This window comes from Cornus florida, unplaced genomic scaffold, assembly GCF_030987335.1.
Source record: "Cornus florida cultivar Cherokee Brave unplaced genomic scaffold, ASM3098733v1 CherokeeBrave_3.0.0_Hap2_Chr02, whole genome shotgun sequence".
Classification (NCBI taxonomy): Eukaryota; Viridiplantae; Streptophyta; class Magnoliopsida; order Cornales; family Cornaceae; genus Cornus; species Cornus florida.
In genome coordinates, this window is record NW_026775572.1 from 14,709,361 (window position 1) to 14,724,459 (window position 15,099).

At 36.4% G+C, this 15,099-nt stretch overlaps 1 protein-coding gene across 1 annotated transcript; it reads right to left on the bottom strand.

Annotated features, from left to right (window-relative positions):
• Positions 1-652: 652 nt before the first annotated feature.
• LOC132293803 (alanine--tRNA ligase, chloroplastic/mitochondrial) lies at positions 653-12,807 on the bottom strand. The gene is made up of 13 exons (XM_059791430.1): positions 12,564-12,807; positions 11,229-11,354; positions 10,921-11,129; positions 10,010-10,188; positions 8,606-8,684; positions 8,128-8,262; positions 7,837-7,986; positions 6,955-7,065; positions 5,933-6,850; positions 5,440-5,712; positions 3,815-4,024; positions 1,827-1,984; positions 653-1,432 (listed from the first exon to the last, which is right to left on the bottom strand). The coding sequence occupies exons 1-13, from the start codon at positions 12,685-12,687 to the stop codon at positions 1,096-1,098; spliced, it is 3,009 nt and encodes a 1,002-aa protein (XP_059647413.1). The 5' UTR covers positions 12,688-12,807; the 3' UTR covers positions 653-1,095.
• Between the last annotated feature and the right edge of the window lie 2,292 nt (positions 12,808-15,099).

A 15,099-nucleotide genomic window follows, 5' to 3' on the forward strand; every position in this document is an offset into this window, starting at 1 on the left:
AGACAATGGCCTAAATGAAATGAATTAACAACAATTACTATAAAGTAAATCTGGTAAAGAAAATAAAATTTCTTTTTATCTCAAAATGAATTGTAAATTCTATGAATATCATAAGTTATCTAGTGGACTCTGATTCAATGGAAAGCAAAAGCTAGTTATATTCATGCACTCGGCCAGCTATATGTCAACATAGTCCAACCAATCTACCTATTCAAACTGTTACTTTGGCCGTAAAACATTTTATAAAGAATACTTTTAGCATTTTCAGGTGGTATTTCACAATTTTTGAAGGGAATGAAATCAACCTATTATTACTATTATTATTTTTTTCTTTCTGCAAGCCAATAATTCCAAATTTATAAGTATATATACCCGAGCATAGCACACAGGCATACATATATAGACAAATTTTAGTGTACGTACACAAATATTTTCATCTATAAATATACATGTCTATATGCACGCAGAATCACAGATATAAAATGCATGTTTTCTATATTTGTATACATGATCATGTAAGTGTTTATCATGTATCTTTTAATAATACATTGTTTCAGACCAGCTAACACCAGTTCATTCTGTGAATGTGCATGTTTTCCATTTCACATTTAGGACTCACATTAGGTTTCTCATATTCCCCACACCACATATATATTTTGTACCTGAAGCACAGTTAAAATTTGAAACGATCACAAACTGAAGTAAGGTAACAGTTTCAGACCAGCTAACACTAGTTCATTCCGTGAACTATTACCAATATACAATTACCAAAAGAGCCTCATTCTATAGGCCCCAACTTTTTGTTTAACATGTACACTATGGCTCACTCAACACCATGCTCTTACCAAAATTACTTTGTTTTTTAACAGATACAGGCATAAAGCCATCCTATAAAATATACTTTACACTTTTGTTCCCCCACTAAAAAGAAAAAGAAACCTCTGGTGTATGGTTATGATGTGCTAGAAAAAGGAAGTGTGCTTACCTAAACATTTTATGGACATGGAATCACTTTGAAACTCCCAGGAGCATAAATTGTCCTATGAACTTAACCTCATAAAGTAGAAGTTTCTTAATGGCACGGCATAAGGATTTTCAGCATGCTTTTTCAGAAAGAATGGAAACAAGCTCTGTTCGAGCCTTTTCAAGGGCGCTCAACAAATTCTCAGGTTTCCGTCCTCCTGCCTGAGCAAAATTAGGCCTTCCACCTCCTCCTCCGCCACACAACTTAGCTATAGGCCCTATGAACTTTCCCGCTTGAATTCCTAGATCAACCACCCCAGGACTGAATGCAGCAATTAAGCTTACCTTTCCTTCACCTGGGCATGAGCCCAAAACCACAGCTGCTGGGTCTTGTAATGTATCCACCAGATATTCAGCTGCACTCTTTAGTGAATCAGCATCTATGTCATCCATGCACTCAACTAGCACCCTGGATTTCCATGGGGAAAAAATAGTAATTAATTGAATATTCTACTTCAAAACTCCGAAGGATGAGAAGAACAAAATTTTTTATTAGTGATGCACACATGGGGTAGTGGAGTGACATGGTGAATTTTAAATGATACTGATAGAGTTGAAGCTTATCTTCCCTAGGATTGCATGATTTTGTGAGCTCTTCATGGACATACTTAAAATGTATGATTAATTCGAAACCACTACTCATTAACACATTCTTATGTCTTCCTACTTGCAATAATTTCCTGACATTTATAGATATCTAAAGCAATTCAGTAAATAAATATTAGGCTTTGTGGAGTGGTGAGGGGAAGTGGGCCGTGCGAAAAGCCACAAAATCAGAACTGCAAACTGAAGCACATAATTACCTGATACTTTTTGAAGTTCCTACACTGGATACATTGCTTGCTATGACTGACGCTTTGTAGACTGCTGCTTTCGCCTGCGCAGCTGAAACTTCATTTTTCGTGGTTCGTAATTCCTCCAAGAGAGTTTCTACCCTGGTTGTTACTTCTTCAGCTTTCACCTTCACAGAAATACATGTGATACCATACCACATTCAAAAATTAGAATAATATCCAATGCAATAAGAACAGCATTTTCATGTGCAAGCAAAGCTGCTGAGATATTTGATATATTTAAACTTTGATTTCTAACAGAATACTAAATCCAGTATAATCCTACTTTATTAACAGCTAAAGAAATTGGTTGTTCTGCATTCTAGTGGATAAAGTGAGCCTCCTATGGAACAATGAAACAAAATCCAATTGCAAGAAAAGAATCAACATTAGTGGAAAGATGATAAGAGACTTTCGTCAAGGTTTTTTTTATTTTTTTATTTTTTTATTTTTTCTTTTTTGAAAGGCACTAAGGTCAAGCTTTTGCCTTAAAGTAATATGATTGAGGAGCTCTACCATAAAAGATATCTGACTTCCACCCACGGTTGCATACTTAAGAATGCTCGGGAAACATGGTCTACCTTAAGTCAAGATAGGCAAAAATATGCTACAACCACCACCACCAAGCCTTTCCCTAATTATTTGGGGTTGGTTACAAGAATCCCACGTTTCTATTCCACTCTATTTAAGGCCATAGCCTCAGTCAATCCACATGCTATCATATCTTTCTTTACTCACTCTGCCCAGGTTAACTTTGGTCGTCCTCTTCCCCTAGTATTACCCTTAACGTGGACTATGTCACTTTTCCTAACTGGCGCACTTAAATGTCTTCTTTGCACATGTCCAAACCATCTTAACTATTTTTACTTAATTTATCTCCAATTGGTGCTACTCCACATCTCCCGAACGTGATCATTTCTGATGTAGTGCAAACATGGCAGCCATGTCAACAAATTATGGATGCTGAGGTGGCGGTGGTTCAACAGAAAGATCAACGGTTATCTTGGAAGTGGCTTGGAGTAGAAGACTTATTTACAACTACTTATATTTGTATTTCATAATATTTTGTGTTTAGTAAGTTGTGTTTAATTTATTGTCAGCCTTGAGTCTAGTGTTAAAAGTTGGGAATTGAAGCCTCATTAATATAGTGTTGAAGATGAAGACTCCTATTTATAGGCAGTGGAAGTGAAGGAGAATTCAGACTTTGAATATTATGTTTTGATAATGAAATTATAGAGCGTAGCTCTTTGTTTATCCAACTCCTTTCTTAGTTGTGTCTTATTGTTCTATAATTCTTCTTCTTCCCTCTCATCCACCCGCGTCAATTTATAATTCTATCCATTCTAGTCTTACCACACATCCATCTCAACATTTGCATTTTTGCCACACTCACTTTATGCAAATGTTGTTTCCTAATTGCCCAAGATTCGGTGGCACAAAGTATGGCGGTCTAATAGCTATTCTATTTGTATAGAACTCCCCTTTCAATTCGTAAGGTAATAGCCTATCACATAATATACTAGATGTACTCCTCCATTTAACATATCCTGCCTTGATTCTATCATTAACGTCATCTCCAATTTCTCCCTCATTATGAATAATTGAGCCTAAATAACAAAATTGTTCAATTTTTTGTATCACTTAATTCTCAATCCTCACTGCATCCTCATTTAAGTCATTTGTGTTTCTTGATTTACTAAAGTTACACTCTATATATTCAATTTTATTTAACAGGAATAAATATGCTACGTGCTAAATTATGAAAATGGAATAAAATTCTGCCAAAACCAATTGCACTCTAATAGACACGTCTTCCTTCTTGTAAATTTGGTACTCTAATGAACATGGATTATGGAAGCCTGATGATAATTTTTAGAAGAGATATAATATGCGAAATTTGGCAGCATAAAGAAAGAAAATCAAGATAATCCAACAGGAGTCCAAAAGAAAAAACATACTTTGAGAGTGGAGCACAACTGTTTCATGTAATTATCTCTGGCACTAACATATTCAATAAAAGCTTCACCAGCAACAGCTTCGATACGCCTTATGCCAGATGCAATCCCCTGTTCTGAGATTATTTTGAAGCCACGGATTTCAGAAGTATTGCTGACATGAGTGCCCCCACATAGTTCCATGGATACATCTGGAACCTCAACGACACGTACCTAAAACAGTTCAAGTATAAAGGGGGAAGAAAAAGAACAAAGTGATTTCCTGTTGCTCGACTAAAATTCTTGGACATGCATAATTTGTAGTTAAACACCCAAAGTTACGGTACGATATACTCCAAAATTTCTGAAAAAAATATGAAAGACCTGATTTACTTCATCAATTTTGTATGCATGCCAAGTTATATAACGTGTCTAAGATGCTAAATTTTCGACATTTTCAAGTTTAATTGAGTCAAGTGACCCAAAAACAACTTAACCTTGCCTTACGGCTAAAGGATAGAAATTTGCATTATGAATTTTATGTTGACAAGGTCGCAAGAAAGCAAAATGCTCAGGCTTAAATAGATAACTGACACATTGACCCCTAGAAATCATAACATTGGAAATATTACATTCAAGCGTTAATAAATAATAAATAAATAAATGTGAAAAAGGAACTGCTAATAATTTGTTAAACATAAACAACTGTTGAAAACATATTCCACATGTATTATAGTGCCACCTTGTTTAGGTGTACCAAATGGCAAGACATCAGTCTAATTGTGCGGGGAACACTATCTGCATCTAGGACAGCACCCTGCCAAGTGTGCAGCATCTTGCATGCCTCCAAGGGTTGCACACATCAAGAAACTAAAACCCCCCTTTTTACCTTCTTTGGAAGGTTATGATAACATCAAATTCAATAGGTGAATTTCATGGGCCAATATATTCGGTCAGGCTGGAGCTAATTAAAGTACCATACTCTCAGGCTGTGTGGAGTTCCTCTTGGAGGAGTGAATCTAGGAACGATTCTGTAGAACGATCTCATGTTCATGTGGCCATTAAATTCAATTAGACAAACTTTAAATCAGCTGAAGTTGTTTTAAGATCCTAACAGTATTTAGTCGTAAGTAATTCAGTGTTACTTTCAGTACGCAAAGCAGTGATAAAAAATTTATACAAATTTAGGGAGTTTCCACAAGGTTGATGATGGGCACTCTCCACAAATCATCAACACTGATACAAGTTCAAAACATGAGAAAGGGTTCACTGGCAAAAACTTTCCGCTTCTCCTACATTCAAACTTTCTTATTGAGATGAATCAAGAAATGCAAAACAAATTCAATAAAAGCGTAACCCTCAACACAACGAACCTACCAAAAATAACTCAACAAAACATTGTCACAGCTAATTGAGGCCAGCAACATGATTCATGTTTTACCATTCTGCCCTGTCAATAGACTCAAGACCAACTTGAATATTCTCAATTCTGAGTTTTCGTACTTGACAGTGCAAACCTTTATCATTGCACTAAGACATAACTCTCTAAACATATTCAAGAAGCTAGCCAAGTTTTCCCAAAATGCACTAATATTCACATCATTTCCCTGTCAATTGTAGAAAAAACAAGATTTTATAGAAAATTATACCTGTTCTCCATATTTTTCCCCAAACATTGCAATAGCCCCAGCTCTTTTTGCATCATCCAGAGGCATCACTTTAGTTTGCAGAAGTGTAGCATTCCCAATCCATCTATTAATCAGTCCTTCAATCTCCATGAGCTCATTGTCTACAAGAGGTCGGTGGAAATTGAAATCAAATCTGAGACGGTCAAAAGCCACCAATGAACCAGCTTGTGATGTTTCCTGGCCTATTACTTTTTTAAGTGCAGCTTGTAATAAATGAGTAGCAGTATGATGGACCTGCAAAAGAGAAAAGTTTATATAAAAGCCAAAAGAATTGCAAAACACATAAATAAATTGCCAACTACTGCCATATAAATTTACATCAAGGAATATGCAGCTAAGAAACTAAATGGTAAAATGTAAAAACGATAATATTGAACTATTCTAATTTGTACACCAATTTTGCTTAAACATAAACATGTATAGATGAGGGACAAGAAATTTTTTAAGCCAATACCTTAGCTCTCTGCCTAAGGTTTGCATCTACTGCAGCTTCCACTTCTTGGCCGATCTCCATAATTCCCTCCACGATGGTACCTTTATGAACAAATACATTGCCTAGGGATTTTTTAACATCTTTTACCTCTACAATAACTTTCTGTTCCTTTCCAGATTCCATAGCAAATAGAAATCCATGGTCTCCAATTTGACCTCCTGACTCAGCATAAAATGGAGTTCTGTTCAGCAAAACTTCTACTTCACTTCCTTCGGAAACCTGCATTACTGGGTTCCCATTCACCAAGAGACCCTCAATTACTGCTCTGGCAGAAAGGGTGTCATAACCTAGAAATTCAGTGTCACGAATACTTTTAGTTAGATCTGCACCATTTACAACTGCAAGTTTAACGGCATTATGTGCAGCCTGAGATTGACGTCTTTGGTTCTCCATTTCGATATCAAAACCTTTCATATCTATGCTGACACCACATTCATCAGCTACTTCCTTTGTAATCTCCACAGGAAAACCATATGTGTCATACAGAAGAAAGGCATCTTTTCCTGCCAAACAAGGTGCAATTTTATTTTCCCGAGCACTTAACAATGCATTTGCTAGCATTTGGTCAAGAAGCTTTTCTCCTCTCTCCAATGTCTGTACAAAACGTAGTTCTTCCCTTTTCAATTCCTCAAGAATGCGGGTTGCTCTTGTCTTTACATCTGAATCTATACGGGAGCTCAAGTCAATCACTTTTTCTGCAATAGTAGGTAAAAATGCTCCTTCAATGTTTCCCCTACCATCCCCTTTTATACCAAGTAATCTTCCAGTACGAACAGCCCTTCTGATGAGCCGTCGAACTACATAACCTCTCCCTATATTTGAAGGGACAACACCATCTGATAGGAGATAAACAATTGCACGCAAATGATCTCCAATTATCTGAGAACAATAAAAAGTGTTTCATAAAAACAATTCCAAAAAGAAGAAAAAGAAGAATAGAATTCTGATAATCAAATTTCACACACTCTAGAATGACAACATACTTTAAGGTTCATTTTTATAGGATCGTCTGCAAGAGCATATGAAACATTTGCCAATTCTGAGGCCTTCTCTATAATAGGATAAATTAAGTCAGTCTCATAATTGTTTGGAACCTGCAGAAAAAGTGCAACATATAAATAAAACTTTTGAAGCAAAGTAGACGATGGAGAAAAATAAAACTAGAAGCAAGCTAAACCAAAAGTAATCAGCAGACCCTTCAAGAAATGGTTACTAAACGAAAATGGTTATTGTTGCTGTGAAGGTTTTGTCTTTGCTATGATATCCATTACTAAAATCTGTCTCTAATGCATGGACGGGGCTAAGAAAGGCCCGGTGGGGACAGCTGCTACGATTTTATTTTTTGTTTTAATTTTGTATATATAGTTTCTAATAATTCCGGTTACATTAAAAGAAGAATTGAGTTTATGTGACATGAAGAAAAAATAATAATAATTACTAAGAAGTACCACTAACATGTGAACAAAAATATTTTACGTGATAAAGATCCTATTTAATATATACATTTTCTTCATATTACTCAATCATAATTTTCCAATTTTCAGAATATCTTTAGCCTTCACCATGGTATTTATTGTCTTTACGCCTCCAGCCCATTATATTAAAAATCCAAAGTCCGTTCCAATTTAAAATCATACCAAACCCACAACCGTGACCAAAATCTAACCTAAATAATTTTCTCTGCACTAGTGAAAAGTACTGATAATTTGTGTATGTTACTCTGTGGTGCCCTTTTAACGGAATCAAAAGTTGCACCTCTAGAGTATAATCTTGACTCTTGTCACATCTCGATCAGATGTCCCCATTTGCTTGAACATGAGGAGAAATCTTATTCATAACTCAGATATGTGCCCAGCTATAAGTACCTTCTGGAGGATGCGAGCCATACGCTCCAAGCCAAGCCCAGTATCTATATTCTTTTGTTTTAGTGGTTCAAGTGAACCATCATCCTTTTTGTTGTATTGCATGAAAACAAGATTGTAGAACTCAATAAACCTAGTATCATCACCTAGATCCTGCAAATGAATTATTCCAAATAATAATAAATATAGTCGAAGATTCAAACAAAAAAATAGAAAAAAAAGGGGAGAAAAATATGAATAAATAAAGAGTTTGTGAAAGATCCAGCGCCGTGTAAGAACTTAAGAAATACATACAGTATTTGAAGTTCCCCTCTCGGGATGGAAATCGTAATAAAGCTCAGAGCATGGACCGCATGGACCAGTTATTCCACTGGTCCAGAAGTTGTCATCTTCACCCATCCTCTTTATACGCTCTAAAGGAACACCTACCTGAAGCAAGAACAAGATTAATAGAAGTTTCCAGAAGTAGTACTGGTTCAATATTTATTCCACTTGTTCTATGTCCAAAAGACATTTACAAAAGAATTCTCAGGTAAAACCAATACGTTTCCCTGGAATTGACTAACCAAAGAAGCCGGATGAAGATTTTGTACTAGAAGAATTCTTAGTGGTATTTACTAATATACTTGGTATATTTCATATAGTGACAAAACATGAGTTACCAGACTCATATTCAGAGGAAAAGTAATGAAATGTGCTCACATAAGAACGAAGGAGTTAACTAGAAAAGGTATACAAGTATAATGAAACATACAAAACTTGTCCAGCTTACCTCCTCATGCCATATTGCAAAAGCTTCGTCATCATCTTCATAAACACTAATCCATACTCTATCAGCTGGCAATCCAAATCTATAAGCAAACACAATGCACAATAGTTTAGTTTCATTCTTCTTTCCAATAAATTAATAAGAAAATCATGACTATGAAAGAAGAAAAGCACACTCAAACTAACACCACATTAAGAATCTCTATTTTCACCAACATCAGAAGCATGCTGCACCTTATCAGAATGCAAATTAACTTGCTCAAGAAATATGTCTGCTTGTCTAATGAATAACAGATTTTTTTTTGAAGGACTGAGCTTTCTTCATTTGATTTAACGTGATACTAGATGCAACAAAAAAGGCACAATGTCCTGTTAACTAGTAGAGCATGCAGAACTAGTAAAAGCTTCACAAATGTGACTAATGGATAGTAGGTGCTAAAACTGATTGAATTTCAAACCTCGGTATGCATGAACATCTAACGGCCACATATTTCAACATGAAGAACTACAAGACAAGGATCAACTGACATCATTTTTTGATTGCAGTCAGTGTATAAAGGGATTAAAAGGTTTACCTCATATGTGTAGGAAAAGCTGTTGGATAGACTCCTGAGCATAATAATTAGCGCCTATTGGCTTCCAAATGAAGAATGCTATTGAGTAAAAAAATATGAAATTGTATAGGAGGTTATACCAGAGTGATCAGTTCTTTTTTCTTTCTTTTTTTCGGCTTCCAAATGAAGAATGCTATTGATTAAAAATATATGAAATTGTATAGGAGGTTATACAAGAGTGATCAGTTCTTTTTTCTTCTTAAGTCAATATGCTTAACCAATGAATGAAGATGCCCCCATTTAAAAGGGGGAGGGGAAAGAGAAGAAAGGGGAAAAAGACAGCAAAAATGAAGGAGAAAATTACCTTGAGCTTAACATACTATATAGACAAAATGAAGACCTAAAAGAATGTGGGTTGAGCTGTTGGAAAAAAGAAATGTTGGCTTGCGATTTAACAGAAGATATGGCCTGGATGAAGCTTATACAATCCAAAGTGGATGCCTTTTATCATTTCTTTAGTTGAGTTATATCAGCTTAGTAAAAAAAAAAAAATCAACTATCAGTCTACTAGGTTTAATAGATACTACTCTCCAGTATTAGAGTGGGAATAATATATAGCTCATTATTAACTCTTGTAGTAATGGAAAAAAAAAATGAAGGAAGAATAAGATTTAGTCAAGTATTTCTCTTAAAAGCAGATTCAGACATACAACAGGAAGTGAGGAGAGGAAACAACTTTTATGCCTAATCACTATTTCCAGAACAATTCAGTTGAAAGATAATGTAATCACGCTTCAATCAAATAACACATTTATCAGCCTGGACCGTAACACTGCCATAAAATAGTCACATACTCCAAAGTTGTAAGATCCCATGCCCATTTAATTGCCTCCTTCTTAAAGTAATCTCCAAAACTGAAGTTTCCGAGCATCTCAAAGAATGTATGATGCCGAGTTGTTCGGCCCACATTCTCAACATCGTTTGTCCGGATGCACCTTTGGGAAGTTGCAGCACGGGGTACTTCTCTGGGCGCCTGAACAAAAAGTGCCCATACTGTCAAAGTGGCTCAAACTTTTATTCAGAAAGACCATGTGGGAAGTAACAGCCCAATTCACATTGCATCAAGACAATAGCAAAATTGAGACAGGCACAATATAGGTAAAACAATATGCAACAGCGAATTCCATTAACAGACCCTGTAGATGGCATGAACCCCACCACTAACTAGTTAACTGCTAATATGATCAGACTTGTGGTGTCATAAAAAAGCATGCAATATATTAGCTAGCCCAAGTATGGAATATGCATTGGGACCTTCTGGCAAAATAAACTTTGACCTATGCTACAAGTTTTGTCAATGTATTCAGTTATAATAAATCATATATGGTTAAAAAGTCCAAACAACATGGGACAAGACATACAAGTTCAGATTATAAGTATTAGGTTCTCTCAAAGCAGATAAGGTCTATAAATTGGATCCTTAATCTTTACAACTGTATGTTTGACAATATGCGTGAAAATATTTCCATGACACTAAAGCATGATTCCTCATATGAGGCATACAACTCTACTAGTTTTGATAGCTTTTTCAGTAATAGATTGATTAAAGAAGGCAATAATGCTCAAATTATTTATTAATATGCTCAATAATTAGTTAGTCACCTGAACACCACCACCCACCCACCAGCTTAATTCTGTTTTCAACAGAATAATTTACAAATCTAAATTCAGGTTTTTCAGAGGCTGCAGAATCACAGATAAATACCTTTCCAAGGAATATAGGTTTGAACTGAAGCATTCCTGCAATTGTCAATAGAACAGTTGGATCATCTGGCACAAGAGAAGCACTTGGAAGGATCTTGTGACCTCGCGAAGCATAAAAATCAAGAAATCGCCTGCGTATGGAATCCCCACTTGTAGGAAGATCATTGGACTTATCCTCCAACAATTCTTTAGTCATAGGTTGTATTGATGCTGAATAAGAGATCCAGAAAAAAATTATATCCTTCTGAAGTTGGAAGCTGAAGAATATATAAGCTCCAATAACAAATAATATACATTAACCAAAGAAACCTGATGTACTTCTTATGTTGAATCGCACTTCTCGTGCTCCCCTCATATAAAAGTTTTTAGAGGGCAATCTTCTAGGATAAATTTGGGCTAATGTCTGTATAATGAGGCCTGAACAATCCCTGCAACCTACATTCAAATTCTCATGCATAAGCCTGGAAAATTCAACGTTATGCACAGAATATGGAAATGAAAAACATCAATGGCAGAATATGACATTTTTACATAAATGGTATTCAGTCTGCAAGCCAAGTTGATTTCTAGCAACCAAACAATTTTACTGCTCCCTACTTAGCAAGCCTCATGGATGCACCTTCTGTGCCCCAAAGGGTTTGTTATGAATAACCAAAACTGTCACAACTGAAATTCATTTTGGCAATGAATTCAAATACTTTAGAGGAACCATACCAAGTCTTTTCAATTATCTGTCCACCAAGAACAACGGTATAGTTAACATGGATGAAGATGTCAAATAGGCTATTGAAATAAGCACCTTATTTCTCCCCGTGTTAGAGACCTGGCTTTTCTTGATTTGAACAAGACATGTCAATTTTGGCTCACTTTCTTCTATGGTTCAATTTAATCAAGATAAGTCTAAATTTTACAAGAATGAATTTGATGCTTGATAGACTTTCAAAATAAAAAGACCCATCAGGCCTAAATAAGAGACTCACACAAATTTTAAAAATAAAAAATTCAAAGAACTCTAGAGCTTGTTCAACCAAGTCCCATAACTTTTTGATGAAGCTTTAAGCAAGATAAAAAGAAACAAATCCATTTTCTTAACCTAAACAAACCCAAGAATCAACAAGCGGGCCCTTGAATCCGCAAGATAAGAAACCTAATCAGAAGTAAAACCCTACCTGTGGTTCCCCATCCAATGCTGTGGCCTATCACACAAGGGAAACCTGAATGATGATCTAATAATCCCCATTCAATGCACTGGCCTATTTACAAGCTTCATAAGACCAAAATGACAAGTAGAAAAGCTTCAAAATTTACCCAGCAACAATAATAACCCTATAAGAACCAATTTTAGAACCATGAAAATTTCCCCCAAAAAAACCTTCTAATACAGAAACAGCAAAAACAGAGATAGCACTCTTTCCAGAACAATTCCATGGCAAAGAAAACAAAATTCTTAAGGCAACAAAGAATAATCAACTAGTTGACTCAGCAATTCTTTCTTTTTTTTCATGTAATTAGTTACCAATTTATAGCAGGTGATGGAAGGGGTTGTGGCGCGCAACATAGTTACGGCTGAATGTGAATTTACATATACATATAAAGAAACACATATATGCATATACACACACAGAGTATCGGAAAATAAATTACCAGTGGAAAGTGGAGGGCTGCATTTTGGCTGAAATCTCGATAATAAGGTTGAAGTATGAAGTGGGACAATAGATTTCCCTCCATAGCTGTTGTGAAGACAGCATGGCAGATTCAAACCTTCCATGGCCAACCCCCCCTCTCTCCCTCTCTCTCTCTCTCTCTCTCTTCTGATTATACTCGGGTAGTATAATTCGAATTGGCGCTATATAAGTTGTGTTTTGAGAGAGTGAGAGTGAGACTGAGACTGAGAGAGGGAAGATAAGCTTTTATTGGACATCCACATGTTTTAGTTACGGTTGAAAATTGAAATGCCCAGCAGCAAAGGTTGTATGATTTGTGAAGAAATTGAGGGTCTTTTTCTTTCTTTTTTTGCAGGTAAAAAAAAGATATAATAAATACTGAGTAAATAAAATAAAAAGAAGGGTAGAGTGCACTAACACCATTATGAAACTTAGCCTATTTGAGACAAAGGCACCCCTTCAAGTTTCATACAGATACCAAAGACACCCCAATGGTAATGAATTGACATTTTTGCCTTTGACCTTTATATTGACCAATTTGAAAGTTGAAATTACATTTCTAACATTTACTCACAAACCAATCATTCTTCTTCCTTCTCCCATCGTCGTTTTAAACACATAATTTTTTTAAAGTAATATAATAATTTTTGCAGCTTTATATATATATCAAACTCCTCTCCACAGCCTGTCGCCCACCGTTGCCATCACTCCATCTCAGCCGACCTCGCCGTTCCGAGCGAAGCCACAACCTCACCGCCGCGAGTCATTCACGGCCAAGTCAGCCAACTTCTCCACAGTCATACCAAGCCCATCACCGTCCCGCCGCTCAGTCTTGTCGGCGCCATCATCCGAAGCCACAAGCTCACAGCCGAACCTGTCCACCGCCGCAGCTCATCGCCGCTGCCACCACTTCACCGCCGGGCATAACCATTATAAGCACTACCGATTCAATTCCAAGCTTGCCGGATGTTCCCCTCACCGACCGATCTCTCCACAGCCGACCCCTCCATCGCCTGTCAGACCATCACGACTGAGCCCTCCACCGGCCGATCTTGCCGCTGCCATCACGCCACGAACCACCCCATCGCGACTGAGTTCACACCACCGTCCGAAGCCTCCTTGCTCGCCGGCCCATGCCGCTATCTCCATAACGGAACCATCCATGGCCGAGCTATTCACCGCCGTTCCTCACCGACCTAATCCTTGTGTCGCCGTGAACTCTCTACTCTCTAGTTGTGGATCGAGACAGTACTTGGTATTTGAACATTGCAACAAATTTATGTATATTTTATATATACACACACACACACACACGTAATAATTTTTGCCGCCGCCGAGCAGAGCATCTCTATCGTAGGTGGGTTCATCACCGCCAAGTAGATCACCTCCATGGCTCCATCATGGGTGGGTTCATCAGCGCCTAGTAGAGCCTTGCTGGACAATTTCACGGTTGTGAGTATATATATATATATTTGCTATATCGGTGTATTAGAGAAGTGTATAGAGAGAGAAATGAGAAGGGCAATTGGGTCATTTAATTATTTTTGATATTTTACTATTAAAATTAATCAAATAATGTAGGGCAAATTAGACTTTTCACACATTTTTAGGCTCTGTTTGGCTGTCAAATATAACAAGGGGGTGTCTTTGTCCCAAAACAAGCGAAGTTTCATATGTGTGTCCTTTTGACAAACTTGAGGGGGTGTTAATGTACTTTACCCTAAAAAGAATTATAATAATAGGTATTTGTAAGGAACTTATAGGGCCACTTTTTAAAAAATTGTCCGGTTTGGTTTAATATAAAGGCCGCTTTTTACATAGTCTATCTCACGTTCTCAACCATAACATCTTCAAAGTATATGGATTGACCCATGTGATTTATGTAGAATTTAATTAAATGAGAGGCCCAAAGGACCCACACCAATCACTTGGGCTCTCCTAATACTCGTGATTCTCTTAGAGGCCTAAACCAAACATGTGGCCATAATGCATTTGCATGCCCAATAAGGTGCAAGAGATCCGTAGCATCGTGATGTTGACATCGCTCAATTTCCACGTAACACATCTCTTAATGCACTAAAACACAAATATAACGATTAACATTCACCCTATAAATTTTGTTTCCTTTCGAAATAGATTGATAAATTCTTAATAAGGATAAAACAGTAAAAAAAAAAAAAAAAAATGTAATTCACTTCTGCTTGAGATCTATAATTTGTTTGATTTAGTTTCAAATTAAAAATGATAATAATAATAATTCCATTCCTATTTTAGAACACAACTTGGAAAAGGAGTCCAATTCCTTTTAGAAATAGTGATTTCGGTCGACGGAAACCCGTTCATCTTCATCTTCATCTTCAGTGAGTTTGTCCCTTCAAACCTTCATTGTTGGAGTTTCAAAACTTTAATTTACCATTCCAGAATGTCCCAACAATGACAATACATATATAAATTTGATTTCAATATTGTAAAACACAATTTATGAATCAATTCACCAAAACATGAAAGATGTAGAC